Source organism: Amia ocellicauda, chromosome 4 (assembly GCF_036373705.1).
Source record: "Amia ocellicauda isolate fAmiCal2 chromosome 4, fAmiCal2.hap1, whole genome shotgun sequence".
NCBI classification, from domain to species: Eukaryota; Metazoa; Chordata; class Actinopteri; order Amiiformes; family Amiidae; genus Amia; species Amia ocellicauda.
Genome location: NC_089853.1, coordinates 45,557,321 through 45,573,201, shown reverse-complemented (window position 1 = coordinate 45,573,201; position 15,881 = coordinate 45,557,321). Strand labels below are relative to the sequence as shown.

Genomic DNA, 15,881 nt, shown 5'->3' with positions numbered 1-15,881 from the left:
GAGGGAGGGGCTATACTGACAGTATATAAGGGGGATCAGGGAGGTCAGTAGAGAGAGCTGGGTGGAAGGTTAACACATGCACCTTTTTGATCCTGCGTTGAGGAGTTGTTTATGGTTTCTTTCTGTTTATCTGAAATGTTGAACTGAGTGCTGGCAGTGACATTATTTCCTTGTTTTGTTCCTGTTTTAGTACGTTTGTCCCAAAAGACAATAAATATAATTTGTTTGGACAACTGTTCCCCTTGGTCTTAAATGTGCAACACTTGCACCACTTGTGTGTTGGTTAAAGCTGTACCTCTCTTTTTTTAATCTATTACCCTTTAAAGTAATACTTGCACACTTCATCTCATTTGTGATGTGTTTTCAAACACATCTAGATCATTAGAAAGGGCTTGAACAAGAATCATAATGATCAAAGCTGATAATTATGCTTGTATTAAAATAGCCAGGTCATGAGTTAGAACTTTCACAATTGGACAATCTAGAACTGATCCCACGAGCACAGACTGGGATTCTCATGAACACATTTCTCCAGCACTGTCAACCTGCTCTTGGGGGTGAACGCTTGTACAAGGGATGTAGCCTGTGTGTGTTTGTTTCACTGTATTTCATGACTTCTGAATGAAAAAAAAAAAAGCTGTGATGGAGGGAACCTATTTAGTGCGTTTTTTGCTTCATTTGTTTGATGGGGAGCATCTGTGCCCTGTTTTACAAAATATTTGTCTCACTAATAATCCAATAGAAATGATGCAGTTCTATTAATATGAATAAAGAAACACATTCTGACACCTTTCTTTATTAATAAATGCCCTATGGCTGTTAACACCACACAACAGCTGAACCATAAAGCAAGTATAGTGAGGGGAAAAAGTATTTGATCCCCTGCTGATTTTGTACGTTTTCCCACTGACAAAGAAATGATCAGTCTATAATTTTAATGGTAGGTGTATTTTAACAGTGAGAGACAGAATAACAACAAAAAAATCCAGAAAAACGCATTTCAAAAAAGTTATAAATTGATTTGCATGTTAATGAGGGAAATACTTTATTCCCCTCACTGTACACGTGTATTCATATATGGTCTATAAGGAAGTGTTTTACAAAGGGAGTTATTGTTAAAGTCTTTTGAGATGCTTTCCATAGTTTTTTTCCCTTTCTGTTTTCTGGTTTTGAAATGCTAAAATGTTTGGTTTAAGAGCCTTCTTTGGCGCCAGACATTTCTATGATAATTTCCGACAGGAATAATCAATGTCAAAATGGATTTTCAGATTTTATACTGCTCTTTTGGATGTCATTTGCAACAAAATGTCATACTGGAAAATGTGAACCCTACAAAGAAGGAAAAGTACAAAATAAATAGAAAACTACATGAACATTAAGGTTTTACTTGCAACTGCAAAATAATGTTTTTTTTTTTTTTTTTAACTCTTATTGGGATAATGGTTTTATAGAATTGTATACTTTTTGAAATTACCCTCCAAGGATTTAAAAAAATCTGCACATTCAAACTAGATTCTGCTGCCAGTCTCGCACCAGTAATCAAAATGATCAAATCTCATGCAATTTAAACATAGTAGATACAAATATGATTTGTTTCTATTTTTGGCTTCAGTACAAAACAGCAGATAAACATTTACTAAAAGAATAAAAATGTCCTTAAAAGAGCTGAAGTCCATATGATGGATTTCTCCCCCAATTGAATATCCAGGTACCATAAAACCCAACATCTGAAACCTCCATGCCAGTACTGCCATCAGCGGACAGCAGAAGTGTGTGTTTCTGCACGAATGATGCCTCTGTAATGCAAGACTGCATCGCTGAAATGCATGTTTTATAGAAAAAGTACTCGCCACATTTGCAAAGATCAATTAACAGTGTGCCTCAAGAAGTCCCCTATGCAAGTGAAATGAGTTGCAGTGCAGATGCTCTTTTGGGACTTTCCTAACAACATGTGGGTGTAAAGGGGACTAGATTCTCCGCTTCAAATTCTGCATGTCATCCTTTTAAACTGCCCAGTTTCAGGGACTTAAAAAATGACTTTGGAGAATACAGTTACTTTGAACCACGTCACCTAAATGTTTAGATTTAATGTCATGCATTTTGACAGAAGAATAACTCAACAGAAATCATAGGATTCTGGTGTCTCTGATGGATGTGCGCATGCGCCAGTTGCCAACCTCGGTATCACAGAGCACAGTACAAATATTGAGACATTCGTTTATATGAATTTATTATTACTGCACAGGATATTTGTATTTGTATAATTCGGCTACATCAATGCAATACCATCTTCTAAATGTTTATTTACATATTGATTTGTAACTTGTGTAGCTGCCACACACACACACAGATAGAGCAATAAGAAACGTTGAAAGCAGATTATAATTGTTATTTTATGGCCACATGCATGCATACTCAATCACTTTTGTTACTCAGGTATGCATTTAATAAGCAAATAATAAGGTGTGCATATTGAATAAGCAAGGGGACACCACATTTTCCAGTGGCTGTAACAAATGGTGACAAAGTGACAAAAGTTGCATTCATGTGGCAAAGAAATACCCATCATAATCTGCTTTCAATTCAACGTTTCTGTGATTGCTTCACCTGTGTGTGTGTGTGTGTGTGTGTGTGTGTGTGTGTGTGTGAGAGAGAGAGAGAGAGAGAGAGAGAGAGAGAGAGAGAGAGAGAGAGAGAGAGAGAGAGAGAGAGAGAGAGAGAGTGTGTGTGACAGTTGCAAAGATGCCAGGAATTCAATTACTTCCCAAATAAATATTTAAAATATTGAATGGCCTTGATCTTACCACCAACCCACACACACACACACACACACACACACACATACATATTGATATTTATAACTTGTTGCGTCGTCTTTCCCTCAGCAAAACCCACCGCATCCTCATTGGCAGATAAAGCTGGGCTGCTGAGCCAGGCGGATACAGGTTATCCATTGGTGGACACGGCACGCATTGTCCAGTGCTGTGTGATGCTGGATATCTAGACCCATAAGCGTTGCAACACAGATCAAAGATACACCCGTCTGCGTTAGAGCTAGAGCAAGAGTGAAGGGGAGCATAAGTTGCGAAACAAGATCAAATACAGTTGCAGGACCTGTCAGCATCCTAATAGTAAGTCAAGGTCGGCGCAGAGCATCCTCGCCAAGTCCTCAAGCGCAAAGCTTTGCCACAGCGCACCAACACGGGATGGACGTCTTCCCTGACATTATGGACGTAAAGAACGGGACAGAAGCATTTGGAAAGCATGCACATGTGCAGGACCGGCGTTATCCAGTGTTGTGCACCATACTGCTCTTGTTCCTGGTGGCTCTCCTGGTCGTGGTGACCGTTTTGGGAAACGCGCTGGTGATGCTGGCTTTCGTGGTGGAGAAGAGTCTCCGCACCCAGAGCAACTTCTTCTTGCTCAACCTGGCGATTTCTGATTTTTTAGTAGGTGAGTTTTATTGTTGCTGTTGTTGTGGTGGTTGTTGATTATGCTGCGGTTTGTTCTGCAAAGGGCTTGGACTTGTGGGCATCAGAGATCAAAATAGAACTGGTTATCAGATTGAAACTGAATTGCATGAAATGACGTCCACTGTATACCTGTGCATACAATATCCAGAGTTTTAAGGTTGCCCAGGCGTATGAAAATGACCCCCAAGGCTTGCAATGAACTTATTCAATTAAATAACAGACCATCACCCTAATCGAAAAGCGTGTATGCTCTAATCAATACCATTAGATTGTGTCTCATTGCTCACATCTTTCTGTGACCCCACCAGGAGCATTTTGCATGCCCCTGTACGTCCCCTACTTGCTCACAGGGCGATGGTCTTTTGAGAAGAGTCTCTGCAGGCTGTGGCTGGTGATGGATTATCTGATGTGCACCTCTTCTGTGTTCAACATCGTCCTCATCAGTTACGACCGCTTTCTGTCAGTCACTCGACCAGTAAGTGCGGTATGAACGACACCAAACAGGACAGATGTTCCAGTGACTAGAAAACCCAATGCACTTAAAAAAAAACAACGGTTTTGTACAGTTGAGAAACAAAAAGTCTGCTCCTCAATCAATATTCATTTCATATTTGAATGACTGGGATACAGAGCATTGGTATTCATTATCATATAAACATACAAACACATACATATGCACATAAGTCAACTAAAATCAAATAAAATAACCAGCAGACCCCACAATTAAGGTTTCAATATATTTTTTTAATCAAATTACAACATATTATATACAATTCGTAACTAGACACACATATCTTGTCTTCTTCCTCTTCTTTTAACCAAAGGTTGCATACAGGACCCAGCAAGGCAAGGTGTCTCAGGCTGTAGCAAAGATGGCTCTCGTTTGGTTTCTGGCTTTCTTGCTGTATGGTCCTGCTATCATTGCCTGGGAGCACATCGCCGGGCACAGCATTGTGGGAAACGAACAGTGCTACCCTGAGTTCTACTTCAACTGGTATTTCCTCATCACGGCATCCACTGTGGAGTTCTTCATGCCCTTCATCAGCGTGACCTTCTTCAACGTGAGCATCTACCTCAGCATCCGCTGTCGTGCCCGCAGCCGCAAGAAACTGGTCAAGGAGATGACAGGTGGGCCAACGGTTCAGGGCAGAGGAGCCACCCTGGACCATCTCTTGAAAGCAGTGGTGATGGTAGTGGGACTGGAGGGCCAGACTCATCTCATCAAACCCAGTGCCGAGACCCCGTCAGCCCCAGACACTAGAGAGTGCGCTGCTGGCGAGACCACCCAGACTCCAGCCTGCTCGGAGAACCATGTGGAAACTTTTTCGCCCACCAGTGCACAGCAATCCAGGCTGCAAAGAGACAAGAAGGTGGCCAAATCCCTGGCCATCATCGTCTGCACATTCGGAGTCTGCTGGGCTCCCTATACTTTGCTTATGATCATCCGTGCAGCTTGTAACGGCCAGTGTGTCCCCACATATTGCTACGAAGTTTCCTTCTGGCTGCTGTGGCTAAATTCAGCCATAAATCCTTTCCTCTATCCGCTGTGCCACAAAACCTTCAGGAAGGCCTTCAAAAAGATGCTTTGTTCAATGAAATTCAATTCATTTTAAAACGACATGACAATGGGTGACGAGTCTAGAAAGATTCTTCAGTGTCAGAACGGGAAACAAAGGGTGCAACAGGTTGGTCAAATATTCTGGGCGTGTTGTTTTTACTGAAAGCTTGTAAAGGTGTAAAAGACAAACAGATAAACAAAAGCTAGATGTTTTTGGTTGATCACGCCTGTGATTCTCATTTACTGGAGTGGAAATTCCCAGCCCAGGATTCCATAATCCTAAATAAACAGTATCTAATGACTTGGAACAGTTTTAGTATGGTATGTGATTTAAGATCACTAGAAATATGAATATCAACATACTGAGTCAGCTGCTTTGAGGTTGCTAAATAAAATCTGGTTGGGCATGATTCTGCAGGACTCTAGTTTTGTGAACTATGATAATAGTAGGCTGATTTAAAATAATTGTTTAATTACCAGCAAAATAAAATTTAAAACAAAGACAAAAAACGAAGCAAGCAAATGTTTCTCGTTCTGTCAGTTGAAAACTTCAGCAAAAGTTCTTGAAATTTCAGGCCGATCATATCCAATGTGTCCAGTGTGTATCATATTAGCACCTTTGCAAACAGTAAAAGAAAAGAGAAAATCAGTGAACATCATAACATTTGTGAAGCAGAGACTTCCATGTCAGATTATTTCTATAGTATATGACAACTGAAGTATGAAATATATTGACAGGACCTGGAGACTTGCACTGTTTCAAGTCATATTTCAAATTCCTAAAAGCATTTATTATGTATCCAAGCCGAGACAGATCTACGCATCAAGGCAAGCACTATCAGATGATTTATGAGGATTTCAACATGTGAAGAATCTTATTGTGATTGTCTGACAGATAAGCCTGTTCTGTTTAATTGGCAATTAAAGAGTGTTTATGATGAAATGAAAACAAAATAAACAGCAAAATGAAAAAGTAATTTATCTTGTATGCATGACTAGTTTGAATTCCCCGTGGTACCTGACATTATAAATGACTTGATGTTTTTTAATCTGATGTTCTGTGATAGTTCCACTCTGCGCCTCGGCTTATCATTTTCGAATGAGAGACTGTATTAGAGCTGTCACACACCATTTCTCGTGCGTGTGATGAATTTCATCGTTTACATCAGACTGGAAATAAATGGCTTCTGGAAAGTATCCATTGGTACTTGAGTGATTATACAAAGGTCACCCTTAACAAACCCGTTTATTTATTTATTCATTCATCTTTTGCACACTCACTTTGTGAAATTGCATTTTCCATGGGAGGACTTTTTCCAAATGGTTTTGATTGAGGCAGATTAGCCTAGCTGTTTGCATACATGAAAACATACATAATAACTTATACAGCAGGGGTGATATTATGTTATTGTCAATATTAGAAGTATCTCATTATAGTGTTTAATACTGTATGTGAGATGTTCCCCCCCCCCCCCCCCCGTTGTAATAGCCATTGTGTTTGTTAATTTAACTCTAAGGTTGCACAGGTTGTTGCAATCAAAAATATTCAGGGAGCAGGAGAACTGATATAATATTCCCTAGGAAACATGCAAATCATAAACAAAATTTACATTGTTTCAACTACTGTATATCGGTGGATAGAGCGATAGCGAGAGATAATACATGACACAACATGACATGACCCAAGGTTGAGCTGAAGAGGTAAACATCTGATTTTACTGAAGATAATGGAATACAGACCAGGTGAAGAATTGTGTATTGTTTGTATATTACCGATGTAAAAATAAGGTGATATGTTGTAATAATTGTAAGTCACCCTGGATAAGGTTGTCTGCTAAGAAATCAGGTGCTGTTAGTCACAGACTTAAAGATAGGTTAGCAAGATGAAAGCTGCAACGCTTTCCACTGAACAGAGATAAGGGTTTATTATACTAGGAAGGTGTAGTTCTTTGGAAGTAATTCTGTTCTTTCTCATGAACTTTGATCAGTGATTAACAGGATGCACAGTAGTGAAATCAAACTGTTAAGCTTGTAGTTTTAAACAACAAAATAAACCTTTGACACGTAGTTAAACATTGACCACACTTCCTGAAATCCCTGACTGCCAACTGTGAAAGATTCAAATTCAGTCTCCAATAGATAGTCAAGTCCAGTTTATTTTTAACACACTTACAAAATATGAATACCGCCGCAAATTGACCCTTCCCAAACAAATGAGGAGACAGTGCTGTTTTATTTGGGAGAGTAGCCTGCGCGGAGGAGCCGCTGATAGGCATCGAGGACTTCAGCCGACATTTCTTGTTCAACTTGGAACCCTTTCTGTGGATAATCTCGTATCCGTTCAACAACCCCTGAAAGAAACGATAAAGGAACCAGAGCACGTCAACACTAATGTGTTTACAAAGACAAATGGATGTTAATGATTAAGCATGGCAAAACAAAAGATATCACAAGATCAGTTTTAATCTTAATCCATAAATGATTATGAAGAATCAACACCATAGCCTCAGTCCCAGAGATGGAGTGAGGGCAGTGACAGTGCCAGCATACCTAACATGTAGCAAATGAGGTCGCTGGCATTGCCCACCGCAGGGTTGGGGTAGTCCCACATGTCGACGCTGGGAGAGGTGACTATGGCACGAGTGTTTTCCTTCTCTCCGGGCCACTGGCGGAGAAATGTAGCCAAAACCCGGCGCTCCATGAATGGCTGCTGCACGAGAATAACCCTGCAGGCTGCACCACATAAACCACAACCAAAAGATAATAATTATAATGATTCCTCCAGTACTATTATTCTCAAAAACCACATAAACTCTGATTTAATTACAAGGAAGCTTCGTCCTTACTGTAATCTCCTGCAGCAGGAATACATGACACACGCAGACTTGCCTTTGCATGGTCCTACAGCTCCCCCTTGTGTGCAGTTTGCATCATGACACTTGAAGGTTTGTACCACTCAATTTTAAACAGGTTCATGAAAGCTTGTGCCTCGAGGGCCCCTGCACAATTTTCTATTCGTTCTTTTCTCTTCTGCCTCTGAGAAGCCCTGACTTGGACAGACCATCCTACAGCCTACCTGGGATATTGTGCTCCAGCAGGACATGAAAAGATAACCTGATGTTCTCTCCAGTGTTCGTGGCTTCTGTCTCCAGCAAGATCCTGTCCCTGGGGACACCCATTTTCTGGGCCACTTCCATGAACACCTCAGCCTCTGGACGCTGCCAGACTCCTAGACAAAAACAGGCTTCCGTTAAGATGTATTAGAAACAATAATGAAACCACAACTAGCCTTAAATACTTGTGAGAACCAAAAAGGAGTATAAAGGATTAAAGTTTACACACCGCTCTCACTAGAGGGCTGCTGCTATACCCTACAGTCCAGTAAAAAGTTCCGGGACGGTGGATTTTGAATGAATTAAAACCCTCCTTTACAGCCACTTGAGGTTTGCAGCCTGGGCCAGATTCCTCACCTACAGTTTGGTTGCCCATGTACCCTGTGAAGAGCAGCCAGGGCGCCCATCCGTCCAGGTACAGGGAAGCGGACCTCTCGGCCACACGCAGGTCATGGCAGCCCAGCCCAATGATCACGTCACTCTGAAAGAGGGGGCAGAGAGTTGAGGATGGGGAGGCGTGGTTCATGGGAACAGAGTTTTCCCTATGGCGATGATGAGTAAAAAGAGATTAATTCCTTGTTAGCGCTGTCTATTTTCCTCTACTCCATATGGAGAGTTTAACTTTGGGTTTCAAATAGTTTATATATGTATAGATGACCTATGTCATGTTTAACAGCTTAGTTAAACAGCGTATCTCAGAAAATTTAAGTAGATCAACAGACACTTGAAGAAGTCCAAAGTTATGTCTGCCTTGGACAACTAACACTATGTAACACAATTTTTGTTCCTGGGTAGTAAGTGTTATTTCCTAATTGCTTATGCCTCAAAAGTATAGAAAATGTCTATTATTCCCCATAAACTTTGGTTTTGTGACCAGGACAGTGATATTTTGAAATCTGCCTATTTCCAATGAGAAAATGGGTGAATTTGTTTATTTTTGTTCACATAGTCAGAAAAAAACAACATATGAATCCAAATTAACATGTATTTATACTAAAGTAATACAAAAATGACTACAAAAGATTTAGAAGTGAGTAGTTCTTCAAGATTCATGATTATACTGTAAATATTTCAAAATATCACTGTCCTGATAGTTTGTGGGGAATAATAGCCATTTTCTATACTTTTGAGGCATAAGCAATTAGGAAATAACACTTACTACCCAGGAACAAAAAAAAATGGTTACACGGTGTAATCAGTGCAGATGCTAGATTTTATGGAAGAAATCAAAAGCAGAGTGAAAATGGGAGTACATTTGGAAGAAACAGCACTGTTGAAAGGACATGTACCCATTAGCCTGGTCACTAAACACAAACATGATACAGCAACTGCAGACGACACAATGAAGCATTGAAAGAATATCAAGATGAAACAGAAAAATACATGAATAGATCCGAGAACAAACGAAAATATGTGACATCGAGTGAAAATATTTAAACAGCAGTGGGCCGGACACATTGCAAGAACAGATCAAAGATGGACATGGGAAGCGATTGAATGGACCAAGGGATGAAAAAAGACCTAGAAGACGACCACATAACGGATAGCAAGATTAAATCATAAACTTTGAAGGCTTGAAATGGAAAAGAGAAGCTACAGATCAAAACAAGTAGAAACATCTTGGGCAGGCCTTCATCCGGCAGGGGATCGATACCAAGATGGCACGAGTGTCAGACTTGATGTGATTTTGAGAATGTGTGTGTGTGTGTGTGTGTGTGTGTGTGTGTGTGTGTGTATATATATATATATATACATATACATACATATATATATACACACACATACATATTACGTATTATATATATGAACACAAAGAAATCATAAAGTGGAAATAGACCCAAACCAGTGTCTTACCTGTACTAGGGGCTGGTGAAGACAGAGGTAGTTCCACAGAACATGCGCCCACTTCTTACATACATCATCCATTCCCTTTACATGGCCACCTGCGAGAGGATACACATTTAGACACAGGAAACACAGGTACACACAAGAGCCCCGCGGCTTTTTCAGTCACGGAGCTGGACACGGCTGCTCCATGCTGCGGTGTGGGGCAGCATCCGTTTCTCAACCACCGAGTGAGAAATGGAACAAGAAATAGAGCACAGCTTCCGTTATTTGCAACCATTTAGTTGTTTCTGACCATATGATGTTCAGGATTCAGTCAAAACATTCACAGCTCGGGGTTTCAGTGGCGAGAACAGCCTGTTGCAATTCAGATTCTCAATGGCTCAGAAACAAATATACAGATACCCAAAACATGATGACAATTCTTTTTAACTGCATGGACATATGGAAAAGATTCAGTAATGTATAAACTGTTTTCACAATGTACTGTATACAAGGAATTAAAACACTTAGTCATACATTGTAAGAACAATCCTGCTTAAAAGGACTGAAGGCCACTTAATTTACAAGGCCCGAGGTGACCCTCAAACCAAAGCACATTTTCTCCATAACCATGTCATACTACAATACATTACAGTCAGCTTATTTTTATTTGACTCCCCAGCAGCGCATTATAAGCGACAGAGCGGTATTCAATCTGGAAGATGCAATGAATAGCACGGCCCGAGCAACTGTAATCATTTGAGAAAATTTAAAAGCCCTTTAACAGCTGCAGTACATCAACCACAATGACAACGCAGATTTCATAACATGTATCCTGCCGTTTCCTTACCATCCTATGAATGGCCCACCTCAGTGCCGAGCAGAGTAGTTGTAGCAGTCGTCCCAGATTGCCAGTGCAGAGCTGGGGATGAAGGCCCGAGAAGATCCAGTGGCTGGCAAACTTGTGCTTTTATAACCCGGACGTGCTGTGTGCATCCCCTTTGTTTTCATCACTGTTGTGTCATCTGACCCATCACAGTGTGACACAAGGTAGGACCCCCCGCAGCTCATTTGACCAGCCCCCTTTTTTCTGTCTGGGAGCCCCGTTAGCAAGAATGCAGAGTAAGCATCTGTCAGTGCAGGTGGAGGGGGCTGGATGCACGTTTCCAGTGTGTTGTTTTAGAGCTGAACAAAACACACCACCATAACATGGAGTGCTTTAGAGCACTCATGCACTCTGCTGCTCGATATAGCGCTGCCCTACGCCCGCATCATTTATTTATATTGACTGTGAGTTAGTGTCGTACCACTGCAGCAGGAAATACACAGACTGTTTTCCACAAACCACTCTGCTACAGCTGCTATTTCAATGCCATGTCATTTGACATGTTTTCATCATTAAGAATGTTATATTGTCAAACATTTTGTACATACATATGTCCTCCCTCTATTTAAAGTACACATCGATCTAGATCTTGATCTCAATATTTTAACATTTTTCTGTTTGCCCGGAACGTGTAAGTACACACACATTCAAACATAAAGGTCATACCATGCACACTATATATATATATATATATATATATATATATATATATATATATATATATAAAAGACAATTGGGAGGAGTGTACTCAAAATAGTTTAATTTAACACACAATACAGTTCACAGTTTGAATTCATTATATCAATTATACATAAACATTTAAGCATGTTTAATTGCTCAAAACATAACACTGGGATGCCTTAGCTCGTTGTAAGAAAAAAAAGAGATACAAATATAAACATAAAATGTCTTCATAATTAAGATTTCCTAAAGAAAAATAATTATTTAAAAAATCTATAAATATGTGGTTGAAATTGAAAATATACTTTTGCAAGCTGGCTGTGACGGGGATTCCCCAGGAGCAGAGCACAATTGTGTGCTGGGGTTCGTGGGTCTGAACTGGGCCTGGGAGCCGGCAGGATTGCAGTGTTATCGGTGTTATTGTCAGTTGTGGGCCTCTGCCGTTTGTGCCACGGGCCTGCAGTCTGCAACGAAGAGAAAGGCCCAGAATGCATGTTCCATGGTGGTTTCTGATGTTTTGAGATTAAATAAATAAATACATAAACAACCTATACCATAAATAACACATACCACATTTGCCTGTGGGCTCGAATGATACGGGGCTGCAATTGTGACTCAGACAAGTCGCTGCACATCACCACCTCACTGGCTGCCCTCCCGTTCTCTCCTCCGTCAGCAGGTAGCCGTCGTACAGCTCCCGGAGGTGCAGGATGAGTTCCCCGATGTTTTCTCCCGTGAGTGCTGACACGGGGATGACCCGCTGTGCCACGCGGCTCCTCAGGGCGGCCAGGTTGGCAAGGGCCTCCGGGAGGTCCGCCTTGTTAGCCACGATGGCCTGCGGCCGCTCGGACAGGCCCGGCTCGTACTGCTCCAGCTCGAAACGCAGGTCCTGGAGTTGCGCCCAGGGCTCCGGATCCGACAGGTCCAAGACAAAGAGCAGGAAGCGGCAGCGCTCGATGTGCCGCAGGAATGAGATCCCGAGGCCCCGGTTCACGTGCGCCCCTCGGATGATCCCTGGGATGTCAGCAACTAACCAAAAGAGATGAGCGATTGTAAATAAAAGATACACCAGGCAGATATTTCAATGATTTCAATTAAGATATTTTACACTTCATAAATAAAGAGAGAAATGAGGATTGCATACCTGCCACTTGCTCATGGTCCTGGTACTTCACAATGCCAACATGGGGGTTTAGTGTAGTGAAGGGATAAGCAGCCACAGCTGGCTTAGCATTGGAGATTGCGCGCAAAAGGGAAGACTTCCCAGCATTTGGAAATCCAACCTGAAAGATACAGTCCAAAATATAGTTAAAGGTTACAAAGTGAATTAACAAATAGTCACATGCACCTTATTTAAGATTTGCCAATAGTTTTGGAGGTGACTGTACATCACAGAAGCCCATATTGTGCAATAAGTAAAGCAGACATTTTAATAGACTTGATTATCTGCATTTCCCTGAATGATACACTGTAGGAGGAAAGTCTGAGTTAAGTGTACAGTTTACAGCAGTGGTTCTCAATCCGGTCTTGGAGGACACCCTATCCTGCTGGTTTTTGTTCCAACCGAGCTCTCAATTCCTTAATTAAACCCTTAATTGATGTAATTTGATTACATTTGACTCTTTCAAATGTGTCACTGATAAAAAGTTGGTTCCTTAATAATATAATTTCCTTATACAATTTTATACTTAACTTAAAACCCCTACTGTTAAAAACAATTACATTTGGAAATTATTACTTCAGTTAAGTAATTGAGAGCTCGGTTGGAACATAAACCAGCAGGGAAGGGGGTCCTCCAGGACAGGATTGAGAACCACTGGTCTACAGCAATGCAGTTTCAGCAGAACGCATGCAAGCAACATATTGAAACCAGTCAGAAACTCAATAACAGTGTCCTTGCACTGGTCACTAACTATCCACCTGAGCTCTGGCGCCCCAGTGACCCCTGCTCTCTCTCACCATGCCTGCGTGTGCCATGGTGCGCAGCTCCAAGTGCAGTATCCGCTGCTGCCCGGGCTCCCCTGGCGTGGCAGTCATCGGCGCCCGGTTCTCGTTGGAGAGGAAGAAGCGGTTGCCCTTGCCCCCCGCTCCACCGTATGCTGCGACATACTCCTGCCCCTGGGTGGACAGGTCAGCCACCACCTTCCCGTTCTCCTTCACTATGGTTCCTAAAGGTACCTGTGACACAACGCACACATGCAGTGTAAGCCTGGTTAAGCTAAAAAACGCACTGGGTCAAAATGGATCTTTGAAGACGAGGGCAACTTACTCTAATGTAGGTGGTCTCTGCGTTCCGGCCATAGCAATTTTTTTTGCCCCCCGGATCTCCGTCCGTCCCGCGGTAGAGGGGAAACACCAGTGCCAGGGATTTCACCTGCTGGTCGACTGGAAACACGCAAACGGTGTCGATGGAACTTTAAAATCACAATTTTGTACATCTTCTACATCTTTTTAGACACCTAACCACTCCCTGACCTCACCTGGCGGAGGGGTCACATAATCAACCTGGTGATTCTCAGCTCCGATGAAGATGGCCATGACTGGTTTCAGTTCTACATTGTCTACAGATTTTGAACCTAAAAGGGCCCGCTGTCTTTCGATTATTTGGATTTCGTTCAATTATGTGCTGTAAAGACTACTGAAAGGTTTGTTCACCACAATCCCATCACCCCACCAGAGACCAGATCAATGAATCGGATACCTTTTATGACAACGTCTCCTCCATCGCCTCCATTTCCACCATCTGGGCCTCCAAACTCCTTCCTGGGTTCGCTGAGGAAAGTGCACGCTCCTTTGCCTCCCGACCCCGCGGTCAGATTCACTCTCCTGTGGTCAACGAAGTAGCGAGTCTGTTCACAGAGAAAACAAGTGATCAGATCCAGTGCAGTCTGCATTACATGAGAACACAGATAATGCAGGCTCTCTGAATTGAGATCATTTCCATTGTCTCACACACAACCACGGATACCTTAATGACATCCCTTTTGACATTAAAATTGTTGTCTACCCTCTGTTCAGATTGAACGTGGAAAAATTGATAGCTTGTCCGAGAAGTCTGTTAATTCCTGACATAATGAATCAATCTATCATAGTTTAGGTCAATTATAAATGATACATAGTACAACCTATACACTTTCATTGATGCAGAAAGTATCATATACTACGTTTGTTATACTAACCAGCTTTTTTTCGGAAATGGCTTTCTTGGGTTTCAATGCCCTGCTCTTGGCATACTGGGAGCGGCTGGTGGAGAAGTGCCCCAGGGCACAGCGACTCGCCCATACAGACAGCGCAGGTGCCAACCTCCCACTGCCCAGCACTTTACTGTACAGGCGGACAGCCTCTTGCAAGATCCATCTCCTGACTATTGAACCCTGGGAATTCAGCATCATGACCTGGGAAAGCAACTCAGTCACAGCAACAGCACAATGTGCGAGCACCTATATTAACTTATTCCTGGAGAACTATGTCCAGGTCCATCAGTTTCAAATTAAATAAAGCACCTTATGGTTACTATTACTCTACTACGCCTTAGAACAAAGAAAGTTACATCCATCTCTTACGGAATGATAATGTGTTAATAATAATAACGTCTTTGGCTGAAATACAATTATAGTTGGATACAGTTGCGATTTCGAGCCTCGTCTGTTCTAATGCTGTCTGCACTGGGAGACATGATGGTTCATTCTTATGAGTGAATCATTATAATATATAATTAATAGTCTTCTTGTCTGTGGAAACAGCGCAGATAATGTGCTTATTTAAACGCATTCATAGCCGACAGACACAAGTTTAACACCCTATTGTTTCAGCGAATTGCGGCGAATGATAGTGTTTCGAGGTTTGGGACCATTGCTACCGAAGGTTACTGTGTTTAACAACATACGAAATATGCAGCTAGATCATATTTTCAGTAGTGCTTCTCATTTGATCAGCTGTACAATATTATTATTTTATTTGCGTCTCGGTTTAGTTTACGTTTATGTAAAACGTTTAAATTCAATCTATGCATATTTCTTTTAAAGTTACTTACCTAACGAAAGCATGCCGCGTCTCATGAAGTATGGCAAGTCTTAAGGGTAAAGATACTTTGAAAAAACGGCGTTGCGAAAAAGGGGAAGAAAAAAATAAAAACACTTCGTAATGAATAATGCCAATATGGGTAAGTTAATAATGTGAATAACCATATATATATATATTTAACCTGATTCTCCTGTTAAACTAATATCTCTATAAAACTATATACTGAGGTAAAATGGTTTAAAGAAAACTGTTTTAAATGTGTCAATAGTTTTACTTCAAAATAAAGTGTATAATGCAATGCAATGTAATACTATTATTAT

The 15,881-nt window shown here is 41.4% G+C and overlaps 3 protein-coding genes across 4 annotated transcripts; 1 reads left to right on the top strand and 2 right to left on the bottom strand.

Moving 5' to 3' along the window:
- The first annotated feature begins 2,893 nt into the window (after positions 1 to 2,893).
- On the top strand, positions 2,894 to 6,194 carry LOC136748609 (histamine H3 receptor-like). The gene is made up of 3 exons (XM_066702516.1): positions 2,894 to 3,453; positions 3,782 to 3,948; positions 4,298 to 6,194. The coding sequence occupies exons 1-3, from the start codon at positions 3,207 to 3,209 to the stop codon at positions 5,084 to 5,086; spliced, it is 1,203 nt and encodes a 400-aa protein (XP_066558613.1). The 5' UTR covers positions 2,894 to 3,206; the 3' UTR covers positions 5,087 to 6,194.
- A 975-nt stretch (positions 6,195 to 7,169) lies between these two features.
- On the bottom strand, positions 7,170 to 11,069 carry LOC136748610 (uncharacterized protein SCO4629). The gene is made up of 6 exons (XM_066702517.1): positions 10,822 to 11,069; positions 9,999 to 10,087; positions 8,502 to 8,625; positions 8,108 to 8,260; positions 7,582 to 7,764; positions 7,170 to 7,382 (listed from the first exon to the last, which is right to left on the bottom strand). The coding sequence occupies exons 2-6, from the start codon at positions 10,068 to 10,070 to the stop codon at positions 7,264 to 7,266; spliced, it is 651 nt and encodes a 216-aa protein (XP_066558614.1). The 5' UTR covers positions 10,071 to 10,087; positions 10,822 to 11,069; the 3' UTR covers positions 7,170 to 7,263.
- Positions 11,070 to 11,600: 531 nt separating this feature from the next.
- On the bottom strand, positions 11,601 to 15,638 carry mtg2 (mitochondrial ribosome-associated GTPase 2). 2 transcript variants are annotated; one of them, XR_010816598.1, is made up of 8 exons: positions 15,572 to 15,638; positions 14,718 to 14,933; positions 14,240 to 14,387; positions 13,808 to 13,923; positions 13,498 to 13,716; positions 12,683 to 12,821; positions 12,109 to 12,567; positions 11,601 to 12,002 (listed from the first exon to the last, which is right to left on the bottom strand). XR_010816598.1 is itself a non-coding variant. In XM_066702515.1 (7 exons), the coding sequence occupies exons 2-7, from the start codon at positions 14,928 to 14,930 to the stop codon at positions 12,173 to 12,175; spliced, it is 1,230 nt and encodes a 409-aa protein (XP_066558612.1). In that variant the 5' UTR covers positions 14,931 to 14,933; positions 15,572 to 15,638; the 3' UTR covers positions 11,601 to 12,172. The 2 variants fall into 2 exon arrangements, 1 of the variants encoding a protein (XP_066558612.1); XM_066702515.1 differs by having other exon boundaries at positions 11,601 to 12,567.
- Positions 15,639 to 15,881: the final 243 nt, after the last annotated feature.